The 17,625-nt window shown below is 45.4% G+C and overlaps 1 protein-coding gene across 4 annotated transcripts in view; it reads right to left on the reverse strand.

The window, feature by feature from the left end:
* Positions 1–9,771: 9,771 nt before the first annotated feature.
* LOC112242029 (LIM domain containing preferred translocation partner in lipoma) overlaps positions 9,772–17,625 on the reverse strand; it is a 456,919-nt gene continuing 449,065 nt past the window's right edge. For all 4 annotated transcript variants that reach the window (XM_042322846.1, XM_042322847.1, XM_042322844.1 and 1 more), the window contains 3 exons: positions 15,239–15,417; positions 13,131–13,251; positions 9,772–12,312 (listed from right to left, as the gene is read on the reverse strand). In XM_042322846.1, coding sequence (XP_042178780.1) covers positions 12,184–12,312; positions 13,131–13,251; positions 15,239–15,417 — 429 coding nt within the window. In that variant the 3' untranslated portion in view covers positions 9,772–12,183. The remainder of the gene's footprint in view (positions 12,313–13,130; positions 13,252–15,238; positions 15,418–17,625) is intronic.

The raw sequence follows: 17,625 nt of genomic DNA on the forward strand, positions 1-17,625 counted from the left end.
GTAGATGGCCTCGTTATTACCTCATCTACCTCGTACCCCTGGACATTGACTGGGGACAGGTACTTCCTGTAGATGGCCTCGTTATTACCTCATCTACCTCGTACCCCTGGACATTGACTGGGGACAGGTACTTCCTGTATATGGCCTAGTTATTACCTCATCTACCTCGTACCCTGGACATTGACTGGGGACAGGTACTTCCTGTAGATGGCCTCGTTATTACCTCATCTACCTCGTACCCCTGGACATTGACTGGGGACAGGTACTTCCTGTAGATGGCCTCGTTATTACCTCATCTACCTCGTACCCCTGGACATTGACTGGGGACAGGTACTTCCTGTAGATGACTTCGTTATTACCTCATCTACCTCGTACCCCTGGACATTGACTGGGGACAGGTACTTCCTGTAGATGACCTCGTTATTACCTCATCTACCTCGTACCCCTGGACATTGACTGGGGACAGGTACTTCCTGTAGATGACCTCGTTATTACCTCATCTACCTCGTACCCCTGGACATTGACTGGGGACAGGTACTTCCTGTATATGGCCTCGTTATTACCTCATCTACCTCGTACCCCTGGACATTGACTGGGGACAGGTACTTCCTGTATATGGCCTCGTTATTACCTCATCTACCTCGTACCCCTGGACATTGACTGGGGACAGGTACTTCCTGTAGATGGCCTCGTTATTACCTCATCTACCTCGTACCCCTGGACATTGACTGGGGTACAGGTACTTCCTGTAGATGGCCTCGTTATTACCTCAACTACCTCGTACCCCTGGACATTGACTGGGGACAGGTACTTCCTGTAGATGGCCTCGTTATTACCTCATCTACCTCGTACCCCTGGACATTGACTGGGGACAGGTACTTCCTGTAGATGGCCTCGTTATTACCTCATCTACCTCGTACCCCTGGACATTGACTGGGGACAGGTACTTCCTGTAGATGGCCTCGTTATTACCTCATCTACCTCGTACCCCTGGACATTGACTGGGGACAGGTACTTCCTGTAGATGGCCTCGTTATTACCTCATCTACCTCGTACCCCTGGACATTGACTGGGGGACAGGTACTTCCTGTAGATGGCCTCGTTATTACCTCATCTACCTCGTACCCCTGGACATTGACTGGGGACAGGTACTTCCTGTACATGGCCTCGTTATTACCTCATCTACCTCGTACCCCTGGACATTGACTGGGGACAGGTACTTCCTGTAGATGGCCTCGTTATTACCTCATCTACCTCGTACCCCTGGACATTGACTGGGGACAGGTACTTCCTGTATATGGCCTCGTTATTACCTCATCTACCTCGTACCCCTGGACATTGACTGGGGACAGGTACTTCCTGTATATGGCCTCGTTATTACCTCATCTACCTCGTACCCCTGGACATTGACTGGGGTACAGGTACTTCCTGTAGATGGCTTCGTTATTACCTCAACTACCTCGTACCCCTGGACATTGACTGGGGTACAGGTACTTCCTGTAGATGGCTTCGTTATTACCTCAACTACCTCGTACCCCTGGACATTGACTGGGGACAGGTACTTCCTGTATATGGCCTCATTATTACCTCATCTACCTCGTACCCCTGGACATTGACTGGGGTACAGGTACTTCCTGTAGATGGCCTCGTTATTACCTCATCTACCTCGTACCCCTGGACATTGACTGGGGACAGGTACTTCCTGTAGATGGCCTCGTTATTACCTCATCTACCTCCTGTAGATACCCCTGGACATTGACTGGGGACAGGTACTTCCTGTAGATGGCCTCGTTATTACCTCATCTACCTCGTACCCCTGGACATTGACTGGGGACAGGTACTTCCTGTAGATGACCTCGTTGTTACCTCATCTACCTCGTACCCCTGGACATTGACTGGGGACAGGTACTTCCTGTAGATGACCTCGTTGTTATTGTTATTTTATTGTGTTATTTCTTGTATATCTAGCTAATTGTTCTTACCTTTTAACTCGGTTAGGAAAGGAAAGGGCCCGTAAGCATTTCCCAGTCAGGTCTACACCTGTTGAATTAATCACGTGACCAATAAAGTGTCATAAGAGTTAAAAGTGTCAATGGAGTGAACACACGTTACGCACGAGGCAAAACACCAGGCAGATGTTGAGACTAAAGAGCTCTTAAACATCTCCTCAGAAACTTCAAGGGGTGCTTCAAGAGTCGACATTCCTGTAATGATGAATTCCCTTTGACCACACAAACATTCTTTCCTATTGGACAGAGAGGGAGGAGCTTGTCAGGTTAGGGGCAGGACAGAGAGGGAGGAGCTTTTCAGGTTAGGGGCAGGACAGAGAGGGAGGAGCTTGTCAGGTTAGGGGCAGGACAGAGAGGGAGGAGCTTGTCAGGTTAGTGGCAGGACCTTGTCAGGTTAGGGGCAGGACAGAGAGGGAGGAGCTTTTCAGGTTAGGGGCAGGACAGAGAGGGAGGAGCTTGTCAGGTTAGGGTCAGGACAGAGAGGGAGGAGCTTGTCAGGTTAGTGGCAGGACAGAGAGGGAGGAGCTTGTCAGGTTAGTGGCAGGACAGAGAGGGAGGAGCTTGTCAGGTTAGTGGCAGGACCTTGTCAGGTTAGGGGCACAGAGAGGGAGGAGTTAGGGGCAGGACAAAGAGGGAGGAGCTTGTCAGGTTAGGGAGGGGCAGGACAAGAGAGGGAGGAGCTTGTCAGGTTAAGGGCAGGACAGAGAGGGAGGAGGGCAGGGGACAGAGAGGGAGGAGCTTGTCAGGTTAGGGGCAGGACAGAGGGAGGGAGGAGCTTGTTAGGGGCAGGACAGAGAGGGTGTCCCAGACTGCACCCTACTCCCTAATATATACAGTACTCTGAGTCCCAATGGCACCCTACTCCCTAATATATACAGTACACTGAGTCCCAATGGCACCCTATTCCCTAATATATACAGTACTCTGATTCCCAATGGCACCCTATTCCCTAATATATACAGTACACTGAGTCCCAATGGCACCCTATTCCCTAATATATACAGTACACTGATTCCCAATGGCACCCTATTCCCTAAAAAGTGTACTACTGCTGACCAGGGCCCGTAGGACTCTAGTTAAAAGTAGTGAACTATATAGGTTGGTCTGCCCCTAAGCTGCCATTTAGGACAGAATCTAACAGTGTTCATTTTGAGAGAATACTTCAGCTAACCTGGCTAACCGCTAACCTGGCTAACCGCTAACCTGGCTAACCGCTATATTAATGCGTTCCAGCTACATTCTTTAACTGTTATGGGCAAAACCAAGTCCAAACATTTCATCTAACAGGCAGGGCAACAGATGTTTTCAAATTGAAGTCAGTCACATACTCTCTCACACACACTCTCACTTTCACACACACACGCTCTCTCACACACACACACACACACACGCTCTCCCTCTCTCACACACACACACACACACACGCGCTCTCTCTCACACACACACACACGCTCTCCCTCTCACACACACACACACACACACACACACACACACACACACACACACACACACACACACACACACACACACACACACACACACACACACACACACACCGTGAGGCTGTGGCAAAGCTTTTATTGAAGGAAGTCAAATTAACATGACAACATGTTCCTGCCAAAGGTCCAATGTGTACAGCCAATAAGATGTGGCGTACAGCGTGTACAGCCAATAAGATGTGGCGTACAACGTGTACAGCCAAAAAATGAGGGTGTAATTAACTAGCAGCAGAGGACCGCATCATGTTCATTGGATTACATTATATCAATGACTATATCATCTTATCATTGGCTATTCAAAGGTTCTGTGTTGATCACGTATCCAGGGGTGGCTGGTGTCACTATAAATCAGAGGATGGGCCCATAGTAACGTCTGGAACCGGGATGAAATGGATCGGGATTCAAACACATCCAACACGCAGTTTCCGTTTCACTACGAGCCGTCCTCCCATCACCAGCCTCCTCTGTCTGTATCACTCATGATATTTCAGAGTGGTTAAATAACAGGCGTGGACATGTACGACACTACCGGTGATGACACAAGAGGTTCTACATCTCAAATGGCATCCTATGCCCTCTATCGTCCACTACTTCTGACCAGGACCCTTAGAGATCTAGTCCAAAAGTAGTGCACAACATAGGGAATAGGGTGCCATTTGGCACACATGCACCACACTAATGAGCGTTATTGTTACTTTGATGGAAAGTTGAAACAGACAACAGTGACACAATACAGGCAACACTGCTACAGGCAACACTGTGCTACAGGCAACACTGTGCTACAGGCATGGATTGTAGCCAAAGGCACTTGGCAACAACAAAACGAAAAAGAAGAAAGTGAGTGTTGTTGACAACACAAATACAATGTAAGAGTGGACGCAACAAACACGACAAACACTTCTTCCTGTCCCCTCAAGCCGTTCCTTTCACCTCATGTTCTCGTTTATATCAATAATTGTTTAAATGGCAAAGCTTTAATAAACAAAGGGAGGGGGGCACGATGAGGCTACTGGTATATCAATCAACCTGATCGAGCCATCTGTTAGTTCCTTGATATGGTGTTAATGTAAAAAAAATGTATTTAAACAATGTGTGACAACTCCCCATTGTGGATTAAAACACTAGTATTGGTGTTGTGGTGACCGTACAGCCTTCAGCATGGGTTCAGACCCCCTCTCTACCTTGGTTAGGGCCTGGTGATGACCGTACAGCCTTCAGCATGGGTTCAGACCCCCTCTCTACCTTGGTTAGGGCCTGGTGATGACCGTAGAGCCTTCAGCATGAGTTCAGACCCCTCTCTACCTTGGTTAGGGCCTGGTGATGACCGTAGAGCCTTCAACATGGGTTCAGACCCCCTCTCTACCTTGGTTAGGGCCTGGTGATGACCGCACAGCCTTCAGCATGGGTTCAGACCCCCTCTCTACCTTGGTTAGGGCCTGGTGATGACCGTAGAGCCTTCAGCATGGGTTCAGACCCCCTCTCTACCTTGGTTAGGGCCTGGTGATGACCGTACAGCCTTCAGCATGGGTTCAGACCCCCTCTCTACCTTGGTTAGGGCCTGGTGATGACCGTAGAGCCTTCAGCATGAGTTCAGACCCCTCTCTACCTTGGTTAGGGCCTGGTGATGACCGTAGAGCCTTCAACATGGGTTCAGACCCCCTCTCTACCTTGGTTAGGGCCTGGTGATGACCGCACAGCCTTCAGCATGAGTTCAGACCCCTCTCTACCTTGGTTAGGGCCTGGTGATGACCGTAGAGCCTTCAGCATGGGTTCAGACCCCTCTCTACCTTGGTTAGGGCCTGGTGATGACCGTAGAGCCTTCAGCATGGGTTCAGACCCCCTCTCTACCTTGGTTAGGGCCTGGTGATGACCGCACAGCCTTCAGCATGAGTTCAGACCCCTCTCTACCTTGGTTAGGGCCTGGTGATGACCGTAGAGCCTTCAGCATGGGTTCAGACCCCCTCTCTACCTTGGTTAGGACCTGGTGATGACCGTACAGCCTTCAGCATGGGTTCAGACCCCTCTCTACCTTGGTTAGGGCCTGGTGATGACCGTACAGCCTGCAGCATGGGTTCAGACCCCTCTCTACCTTGGTTAGGGCCTGGTGATGACCGTAAAGCCTTCAGCATGGGGTCAGACCCCCTCTCGACCTTGGTTAGGGCCTGGTGATGACTGTACAGCCTTCAGCATGAGTTCAGACCCCCTCTCTACCTTGGTTAGGGCCTGGTGATGACCGTAAAACCTTCAGCATGGGTTCAGACCCCTCTCTACCTTGGTTAGGGCCTGGTGATGACCGTACAGCCTTCAGCATGGGTTCAGACCCCCTCTACCTTGGTTAGGGCCCTTGGCCTTACCTTGGTGATGACCGTAGAGCCTTCAGCATGGTTCAGACCCCCTCTCTACCTTGGTTAGGGCCTGTTGATGACAGCCTTCAGCATGGGTTCAGACCCCCTCTCTACCTTGGTTAGGGCCTGGTGATGACTGTACAGCCTTCAGCATGGGTTCAGACCCCCTCTCTACCTTGGTTAGGGCCTGGTGATGACTGTAGAGCCTTCAGCATGGGTTCAGACCCCTCTCTACCTTGGTTAGGCCTGGTGATGACCGTAGAGCCTTCAGCATGGGTTCAGACCCCCTCTCTACCTTGTTAGGACCTGGTGATGACTGTAGAGCCTTCAGCATGGGTTCAGACCCCCTCTCTGCCTTGGTTAGGGCCTGGTGATGACCGTAGAACCTTCAGCATGGGTTCAGACCCCCTCTCTACCTTGGTTAGGGCCTGGGATGACCGTAGAGCCTTCAGCATGTATATATACAATGAACCTATACACACCACATAAACAAATGATTGGATGTCAATGGGGTAAAACCTACAGATGGAAACAGTGACTCACGACACAGCACAGACCTACAGCATGAGGATTGTTCTGACACAAAACAGAGGGGTCTTCACAAATAATCATAATAATAATAATAATAATAACAATAATAATAATAATAATAATGTTGAATCTGTACAGTTTAAATAGTATCTCCTTTAAATAGTTAAATTGTTTGCATATCTTTATGGATAAAATGTCAATGTAATCAATTATACAAAAACAATTATAACATTAATATGAATTTTCTTTGTTTATTGTTGTTTTTAAATCAGAAAACATAAGTGTGTTTATAGCAGAAACAACTACTTAAATGTCCTATTTGAGTCAAACGAAAGACACCTTAATCGAAAATGACTTGAGTATAAGTGAAAATCACCCAGTAAAATAGTACTTGAGTCAAAGTATCTGTTTTTAAAATGTACTTTAAGTACAATGGTGGGAAAAAGTATGAAACTGGTGGGATAAAGCAAAGAATATAAATCAAACTCCTGACGGTATGATTTTCTCTTAAGTTTTTTTTTAAATTTACGGATAGCCAGGGGCTCCAACACTCAGAAGAGATTTACAAACGCACTGTGTGTGTGTTTAGTGAGTCCTCCAGATCAGAGGCAGTAGGGATGACCAGGGATGTTCTCTGTTTAGTGAGTCCTCCAGATCAGAGGCAGTAGGGATGACCAGGGATGTTCTCTGTTTAGTGAGTCCTCCAGGTCAGAGGCAGTAGGGATGACCAGGGATGTTCTCTGTTTAGTGAGTCCTCCAGATTAGAGGCAGTAGGGACGACCAGGGATGTTCTCTGTTTAGTGAGTCCACCAGATCAGAGGCAGTAGGGATGACCAGGGATGTTCTCTGTTTAGTGAGTCCTCCAGATTAGAGGCAGTAGGGACGACCAGGGATGTTCTCTGTTTAGTGAGTCCTCCAGATTAGAGGCAGTAGGGACGACAACACCTGCTCTTGATAAGTGTGTGAATGGGACCATAGTGCTGTCCTGCTTGAGAATGCTAAATGTAACGAGTACTTTTGGGTGTCAGGGGGAAATATATGAGAATAAAAAGTACATTATTTTCTTTTGGAATGTAGTGAGGTAAAAATAAAAGTTGTCAAAAAATATAAATAGTAAAGTACAGATACCCCCCCCCCAAAAAAATACTTGAGTAGTACATTAAAGTATCATTATTTGTTTTACTTAAGTACTTTAAACCACTGCAGTTCAGAAAATACTTATTTACTTATTGGTAAACCCCCCAAAAACAGCACACACACCTAGGGGTAATAAATCTAACAGCCCTTCTCCAGGTTTGTACCCGTTGATTTGATTACCACCGTGGCCTCCAGCCAACGAATGAACCAGTTTATTTTAAGGGAAAATGACAGAGATGTTTATACCGATCGCTGAAAGAGTATCTGTTAACCTTGTGTATGGAACTGAATTACTGGTATACTCTCTAAATGAATGCAGTGAACTGGGATGTGAATTACTGGTATACTCTCTAAATGAATGCAGTGAACTGGGATGTGAATTACTGGTATACTCTCTAAATGAATGCAGTGAACTGGGATGTGAATTACTGGTATACTCTCTAAATGAATGCAGTGAACTGGGATGTGAATTACTGGTATACTCTCTAAATGAATGCAGTGAACTGGGATGTGAATTACTGGTATACTCTCTAAATGAATGCAGTGAACTGGGATGTGAATTACTGGTATACTCTCTAAATGAATGCAGTGAACTGGGATGTGAATTACTGGTATACTCTCTAAATGAATGCAGTGAACTGGGATGTGAATTACTGGTATACTCTCTAAATGAATGCAGTGAACTGGGATGTGAATTACTGGTATACTCTCTAAATGAATGCAGTGAACTGGGATGTGCATTACTGGTATACTCTCTAAATGAATGCAGTGAACTGGGATGTGAATTACTGGTATACTCTCTAAATGAATGCAGTGAACTGGGATGTGAATTACTGGTATACTCTCTAAATGAATGCAGTGAACTGGGATGTGAATTACTGGTATACTCTCTAAATGAATGCAGTGAACTGGGATGTGAATTACTGGTATACTCTCTAAATGAATGCAGTGAACTGTAATGTGCGTCAAGTCAGAAAAGCATCGTACTTGGCTTAAAGAAGTAAATCATTTTATTATGAATAAGATAAGGTATTATTCTACTTGGCTTGAAGAAGTATATCATTGTATTATGAATAAGATAAGGTATTGAACAGATGGCTATAGAACTTCGATCTCCTTTAGTTAAGGCCTCAGAATCACCATGACAACTCATCGGCAGTCCAAATTAATGCAATATTATAACTTCAAAAGGATGGAATACAGTTGAAGTGGGAAGTTTACATACACTTAGGTTGGAGTCATTAAAACTCGTTTTTCAACCACTTCACACATTTCTTGTTAACAAACTATAGTTTTGGCAAGTCGGTGAGGACATCTACTTTGTGCATGACACAAGTCATTTTTCCAACAATTGTTTACAGACAGATTATTTCACTTATAATTCACTGTATCACATTTCCAGTGGGTCAGAAGTTTACATACACTAAGTTGACTGTGCCTTTAAACAGCTTGGAAAATTCCAGGAAATTATGTCATGGCTTTAGACATTTCAAACGTTTGACCCAAGTTAAACAATTTAAAGGCAATGCTGACAAATACTAATTGAGTGTATGTAAACTTCTGACCCACTGAGAATGTGATGAAATAAAAACAAGCTGAAATAAATCATTCTCTCTACTGTCATTCTGACATTTCACATTCTTAAAATAAAGTGGTGATCCCAACTGACCTAAGACAGGGAATTCTTACTAGGATTGAATGTCAGGAATTGTGTAAAACTGAGTTGAAATGTTATTTTGGCTATGTATGTATGTAAACTTCCGACTTCGACTGTATATACAGCACATCCTGTTTCAACAACACACATAATTAGATAGTTAGGAGGACCGTGATGTGTGTTTATCACTAACGGTGTTGTTTGTACATAGAGCAGGCTGCATGTTTGTACATAGAGCAGGCTGCATGTTTGCTGTGGGATCTGGGGAGTTGCTGTTCATCTGTGGTTCCGTCCCAAATGGCACCCTAATTCCCTTTATAGTGCACTACGTTTGACAAGGGCCCATAGAGCTCTGGCCAAATGTAGTGCACTATATAGAGAATAGGGTGCTATTTATGACGCATCCTCAGCATTAGAGAACCCCCCCTCATCTCTCCTTATAGAGAAGAGATGTGATGAAAATGGATTCCTCTCGGCCGGCAGGGCATTCAGCTAACTCATAATGGACACTTACTCTATATGCTGTAGTATGAACGGCTTAGAAACCAGCTGTTAGAGTTGAGAGGTCACGGCTTAGGAACCAGCTGTTAGAGTTGAGAGGTCACGGCTTAGGAAGCAGCTGTTAGAGTTGAGAGGTCACGGCTTAGGAAGCAGCTGTTAGAGTTGAGAGGTCACGGCTTAGGAAGCAGCTGTTAGAGTTGAGAGGTCACGGCTTAGGAAGCAGCTGTTAGAGTTGAGAGGTCACGGCTTAGGAACCAGCTGTTAGAGTTGAGAGGTCACGGCTTAGGAAGCAGCAGTTAGAGTTGAGAGGCTTGGTCCACTTTCTGTATACAGTAAGCCAGGGTTGGGGTCAATTCCATTTCAGTTCCAGTCAATGCAGGAAGTACACTGAAATTCCAATTCTCTTCAATGCTTTTCAATGAGGAACATTTGGAATTGGGAGTTTGTTTTACTTCCTGAATTGACTGGAATTTAAACTGGTCAGCCGGTCAGCCAGCCAGCCATCCAGTCAGCCAGTCAGCCAGCCAGCCATCCAGTCAGCCAGTCAGCCAGCCAGTCAGCCAGCCAGCCAGCCAGCCAGTCAGTCAGCCAGCCAGTCAGCCAGTCAGTCAGCCAGTCAGCCAGCCAGCCAGTCAGTCAGCCAGCCAGCCTCTACTCCACGTGTTGGATATCTTCTATTATAAACTGGGTGTTTCCAGCCCTGAATGCTGATTGGCTGACAGCCAGACTGTATACCGCAGGTATGACACAACATTTTATTTTTACTGCTCTAATTACATTGGTAACCAGTTTATAATAGCAATAAGGCACCTCGGGGGTTTGTGGTATATGGCCAATATACCACACCCCCCTCATGCCTTATTGCTTAATTAAGTACATTGAGGATGTTAAAAAGGCAAGAGATCAGAGGGACCAGATCAGCTCCGGCATATTGGAATGAATGACCGTGGAGACATCACAAATGGCAGCCTATCCCCTATACAGTACACTACTGTAGACCATAGTGCCCAAACTACTGGACTTATATAGGGAATAGGCTGCCATTTGGTCCACAGCCATGTCATGACAGGACAGGAGACAGACGGCTTGTCAACTAGGAGAAACAACAGCATAAAGAGGAAAAAAATCAAAGATATACACTGACTGTCCTGTGAATCTCTGAATAAGGAGTGTCTGCTGACTGTCCTGTGAATCTCTGAATAAGGAGTGTCTGCTGACTGTCCTGTGAATCTCTGATTAAAGAGTGTCTGCTGACTGTCCTGTGAATCTCTGATTAAGGAGTGTCTGCTGACTGTCCTGTGAATCTCTGATTAAGGAGTGTCTGCTGACTGTCCTGTGAATCTCTGAATAAGGAGTGTCTGCTGACTGTCCTGTGAATCTCTCTGAATAAGGAGTGTTTGCTGACTGTCCTGTGAATCTCTGAATAAGGAGTGTCTGCTGACTGTCCTGTGAATCTCTCTGAATAAGGAGTGTCTGCTGACTGTCCTGTGAATCTCTGATTAAGGAGTGTCTGCTGACTGTCCTGTGAATCTCTGAATAAGGAGTGTCTGCTGACTGTCCTGTGAATCTCTCTGAATAAGGAGTGTTTGCTGACTGTCCTGTGAATCTCTGAATAAGGAGTGTCTGCTGACTGTCCTGTGAATCTCTCTGAATAAGGAGTGTCTGCTGACTGTCCTGTGAATCTCTGAATAAGGAGTGTCTGCTGACTGTCCTGTGAATCTCTGATTAAGGAGTGTCTGCTGACTGTCCTGTGAATCTCTGAATAAGGAGTGTCTGCTGACTGTCCTGTGAATCTCTCTGAATAAGGAGTGTTTGCTGACTGTCCTGTGAATCTCTGAATAAGGAGTGTCTGCTGACTGTCCTGTGAATCTCTCTGAATAAGGAGTGTCTGCTGACTGTCCTGTGAATCTCTGAATAAGGAGTGTCTGCTGACTGTCCTGTGAATCTCTGAATAAGGAGTGTCTGCTGACTGTCCTGTGAATCTCTGAATAAGGAGTGTTTGCTGACTGTCCTGTGAATCTCTGAATAAGGAGTGTCTGCTGACTGTCCTGTGAATCTCTGAATAAGGAGTGTCTGCTGACTGTCCTGTGAATCTCTCTGAATAAGGAGTGTCTGCTGACTGTCCTGTGAATCTCTCTGAATAAGGAGTGTTTGCTTAGTGACTACAATGTCAAAGAGTAAATGCAAGTAGAGGGAACAGGCATTAATAATAATGACAGCAATAAAGGAATCAACAGGCTGACGATCGTACCGAGACTGTCAACATTTCAGGGACATCACATCTTTGTTTCTCCCCATTAGCAATTTCATAATATTCATAGATGTGTGTGTGTGTGTAAGTGTGTGTACGTGTGTGTGTGTGTGTGTATGTGTACGTGTGTGTGTGTACGTGTGTGTGTGTCGGGCTGAAGGGCAGCCAGCCAGGCAGTAGAGGTGAGCGGGGTAGCAGGGCTGGGGTTCAGAGGTCAGTGGTAGCCTTGGCGGTGTAGCAGGGTATCTGGGGTTCAGAGGTCAGTGGTAGCCTTGGCGGTGAGGGCCTGGATACGGCTGGTGTTACAGCTCTTACAGAGGACATGTCCGTCCAGGGGGTAACAACCCTGGTTGTCCCCTTCAGACAGCAGAGAACCACAGTCCTGAAGAGAGAGAGAGAGACACACACAGACAGGTGGACACGTGAGACACACACAGACAGGTGGACACGTGAGACACACACATCTGTCACCATTGTCTAGCAAACATTACACATGGCTGATATACACAGAGTTGACCAAACATTATGCTCTTTCCATGACAGAGACCGACCAGGTGAATCCAGGTGAAAGCTCTGATCCCTTATTGATGTCACTTGTTAAATCCACTTCAATCAGTGTAGATGAAGGGGAGGAGACGGGGTTACAGAATGATTTTTAAGCCTTGAGACAGTTGAGACATGGTTTTTGTATGTGTGTCATTCAGAGGGTGAACGGGCAGGACAAAATATTTAAGTGCCTTTGAACGGGGTATGGTAGAAGGTGCCAGGCGCACCGGTTTGTGTCAAGAACTGCAACGATGCTGGGTTTTTCACACTCAACAGTTTCCTGTGTGTATAAAGAATGGTCCACCACCCAAAGGACATCCAGCCAACTTGACACAACTGTGGGAAGCATCAGAGTCAACATGGGCCAGCATCCCTGTGGAACACTTTCAACACCTTATAGAGTCTATGCCCTGATGAATTGAGGCTGTTCTGAGGGCAAAAGGGGGCTGCAACTCAATATTAGGAAGGTGTTGTTAATGTTTGGTATACTCAAGGTAGTTCATGGAGCACATACAGTACAATTACACAAAACACACACCTCACAACATTAACACTGTAGATACACACCTCACAACATTAACACTGTAGATACACACCTCACAACATTAACACTGTAGACACACACCTCACAACGATAACACTGTAGATACACACCTCACAACGATAACACTGCACGTGGAAGTCTCGGTCCAAGGCGACGATACGAACAGTCTCCTCCTGGCCTGGAGCTGGCATGATGGGCTCAGAACACACACAGCAACGAGGGGCAAACTTCCTAATAGGGGAGACAGAGAGAGAGAGACAGAGAGAGAGACAGAGAGAGAGAGACAGAGAGAGAGAGACAGAGAGACAGAGAGAGAGAGATGATAGACAGATAGAGAAAGAGAGAGGAAACAGAGAGAGAGACAGAGAAAGAGAGACAGAGGAGACAGAGAGAGAGAGAGAGAGACAGAAGCTGTGAACGATCTGAGAGACAAGAAGGGCATTCTATGCCATCAAAAGAAACATAAATTTCAACATACCAATTAGGATCTGGCTAAAAATACTTGAATCAGTCATAGAGCCCATTGCCCTTTATGGTTGTGAGGTCTGGGCTCCGCTCACCAACCAAGACTTCACAAAATGGGACAAACACCAAATTGAGACTCTGCACGCAGAATTCTGCAAAAATATCCTCCGTGTACAACGTAGAACACCAAATAATGCAGAGCAGAATTAGGCCGATACCCACTAATTATCAAAATCCAGAAAAGAGCCGTTAAATTCTATAACCACCTAAAAGGAAGCGATTCCCAAACCTTTCATAACAAAGCCATCACCTACAGAGAGATGAACCTGGAGAAGAGTCCCCTAAGCAAGCTGGTCCTGGGGCTCTGTTCACAAACACAAACACACACTACAGAGCCCCAGGACAGCAGCACAATTAGACCCAACCAAATCATGGGAAAACTAAAAGATAATTACTTGATACATTGGAAAGAATTAACAAAAAAACAGAGCAAACTAGAATGCTATTTGGCCCTACACAGAGAGTACACAGCGGCAGAATACCTGACCACTGTGACTGACCCAAAATTAAGGAAAGCTTTGACTATGTACAGACTCATTGAGCATAGCCTTGCTATTGAGAAAGGCCGCCGTAGGCAGACATGGCTCTCAAGAGAAGACAGGCTATGTGCTCACTGCCCACAAAATGAGGTGGAAACAGAGCTGCACTTCCTAACCTCCTGTCCAACGTATGACCATATTAGAGAGACATATTTCCCTCAGATTACACAGATCCACAAAGAATTAAAAATCAAACCCAATTTTGATAAACTCCCATATCTACTGGGTGAAATACCACAGTGTGACATCACAGCAGCAAGATGTGTGACCTGTTGCCACAAGAAAAGGGCAACCAGTGAAGAACAAACACCATTGTAAATACAACCTGTGTTTTATTTATTTTCCCTTTTGTACTTGAACTATTTTTACATCGTTACAACACTGTATATAGACATAATATGACATTTGTAATGTCATTATTCTTTCAAATTTTTTTGTTTATTTCCCTTGTTTTCTTCCTGTCAATTTCACTTGTTTACTTCCTGTCTATTTCACTTGTTTACTTCCTGTCACTTGCTTTGGCAATTTAAACATACGTCTCCCATGCCAATAAAGCCCTTTGAATTGAATTGAGAGGGAGAGAGCAAGAGAGAAAACAGATTTTAATACAAATACTACTGATCTTCAAGCCTTGTACTGATCTTCAAGCCTCGGTCATTGAACTAAAGTCATATAGGAAACTCCTACTGGAGGAACAAGAATACCCATGAGGAAGTGAAGACTCTGAGGTTTCAGCTCCTTTCAGGTGATTGGACGTGAGGCCCAATGAACGGCTCAGAACCAGGAAGTGAACCGGGAAGTGCGGTAGGGGGTGGCTCTGTGATTGGCTCAGAAGCAGGAAGTGAGGTGGGTGGTGGCCTCGTGAGATTTATAGCTCTAGCCGTGGAAAAAAAAGACTAATCTGTTCTTCAACACAAAGATGACTTTGTTGAGGTCAGGCTTGTGATGAGGAATTATCCCACAGGGTTACTCTACACGACTCCTTTACTTACTGAATGTGAGGTAGTGAGAGTGACATTTGTACTTCTGTTTCTCTTCTCATAAACTAGGCATTAATGTATAGGTTATTTATTTATTAACATACTTGTGTGTGTTGATGGTAATGTGCGGGTGCGTGTGTCCGTCCGTGTGAGTTGGGCGGCAGCCCCCCTTACTTGTGGAAGTCGTCGATGCAGTGGATGTGGTTGGCAGCGTCCACAGTGAAGGGGATACCGTCCAGGCTGCGTTGACACACCACACAGGTGAAGCAGTGTGGGTGGTAGGCCTTCCCTGTAGCCCGCAGGATACGCTCCATGATGGGTTTACTGCAGATGTTACAGGACTCCAGGGTGTTCTGAAACACGCAGACAGAGAGAGAGAGGACATCAACCAGTCTCCTTTAATTGACCCTTACGAACATCCTGCTGTCGAGTCTGAGGTCTCCTCAGCCATGTAGGAGGGAGAGAGAGAAGCATCAAAGCCAAAGGAAGTGAAGTGTATTAAGAAATGCTATAGATGGAAAAGAAAGTAGTGTAGAAAACTCCCCAAAAACAATTAGGCAACAACAAATTCAATCTGTTCCTTGACAACTTCCTGGACAACTTCCTGGACAAAACAGTTCACTGTAATAGTGAAGGTGTAAACTTGGCAGTAGAAAACCTAAACAGTATATTTGACCTTTCAGCTTCCGTATAAAATCCAAAAAATTCAAGCAGACAACCTAAGAAAATGAACAACAATGACAAATGGTTTGATGAAGAATGCAAAAACCTAAGAAAGAAATTGAGAAACCTGTCCAACCGAAAACATAGAGACCCAGAAAACGTGAGTCTACGCCTTCACTATGGTGAATCACTAAAACAATACAGAAATACACTACGGAAAAAGAAGGAACAGCACGTCAGAAATCAGCTCAATGTAATTGAAGAATCCATAGACTCTAACCACTTCTGGGATCAAATACAGATCTTAGAATCAACTATTAAAGACTACCAGAACCCACTGGATTCCAGAACACACTGGATTCCAGAACACACTGGATTCTCCAATTACCTTGAATGAGCTACAGGACAAAATACAAACCCTCCAACCCAAAAAGGCCTGTGTTGTTGATGGTATCTTAAATGATAAAATATACAGACCACAAATTCCAATTGGCTAAACTTCAACTCTTTGACATCATCCTCAGTTCTGGCATCTTCCCCAATATTTGGAATCAAGGACTGATCACCCCAATCCACAAAATTGGAGATACATTTGACCTCAGTAACTACCGTGGGATATGTGTCAACCTTGGGAAACTCCTCTGTGTAACAGTATAGACTTTACGCTAACTAGCTAGCTATTTCACATCGGTTACATCTGAATGATCATTAACAGCAGACTCGTACATTTCCTCAGTGAAAACAAATGTACTTGTCACGGATGTGTTTTTGTTACGTGTTTGTTTGGTCTTCGTCCCTGTGTCTTTACACGGCGCGCTGTAATGTGGACTTAATAAAAAAAACAATTACGCATTCCTGTGCCTGTCTCCCGATCCTTCATACCAACGTGACAGTACTGAGCAAATGTCAAATTGTATGTTTACCAAATTACCGTACGACAGACCACTCATTCACCCTGCACACCCTAATTGACAAACAAACAAACCAAAACAAAGGCAAAGTCTTCTCATGCTTTGTTGATTCCCCAAAAGTTTTTGACTCAATTTTGCATGAGGGTCTGCTATACAAACTGATGGAAAGTGGTGTTGGGGGAAAAACATACGACATTATAAAATCCATGTACACAAACAACAAGTGTGAGGTTAAAATTGGCAAAAAACACACACATTATTTCCCACAGGGCTGTGGGGTGAGACAGGGATGCAGCTTAAGCCCCACCCTCTTCAACATATATATTAGCAAATTGGCGACGGCACAAGAACAGTCTGCAGCACCCGGCCTCCTCCTGCTAGAATCTGAAGTCAAATGTCTACTGTTTGCTGATGATCTGGTGCTTCTGTCCCCAACCAAGGAGGGCCTACAGCAGCACCTAGATCTTATGTACAGATTCTATCAGACCTGGGCCCTGACAGTACATCTCAGTAAGACAAAAACATCTAGACAGCGGTGCCCTAGAGCACACAAAAAAAACGATACGTACCTCGGTCTAAACATCAGCACCACAGGTAACGATACGTACCTCGGTCTAAACATCAGCACCACAGGTAACGATACGTACCTCGGTCTAAACATCAGCACCACAGGTAACGATACGTACCTCGGTCTAAACATCAGCACCACAGGTAACGATACGTACCTCGGTCTAAACATCAGCACCACAGGTAACGATACGATCGGTCTAAACATCAGCACCACCTCGGTCTAAACATCAGCACCACAGGTAACGATACGTACCTCGGTCTAAACATCAGCACCACAGGTAACGATACGTACCTCGGTCTAAACATCAGCACCACAGGTAACGATATGTTTAAACATCAGCACCCTCGGTCTAAACATCAGCACCACAGGTAACGATACGTACCTCGGTCTAAACATCAGCACCACAGGTAACGTCT

The sequence above is a fragment of the Oncorhynchus tshawytscha genome, linkage group LG06, assembly GCF_018296145.1.
Source record: "Oncorhynchus tshawytscha isolate Ot180627B linkage group LG06, Otsh_v2.0, whole genome shotgun sequence".
NCBI lineage: Eukaryota > Metazoa > Chordata > Actinopteri > Salmoniformes > Salmonidae > Oncorhynchus > Oncorhynchus tshawytscha.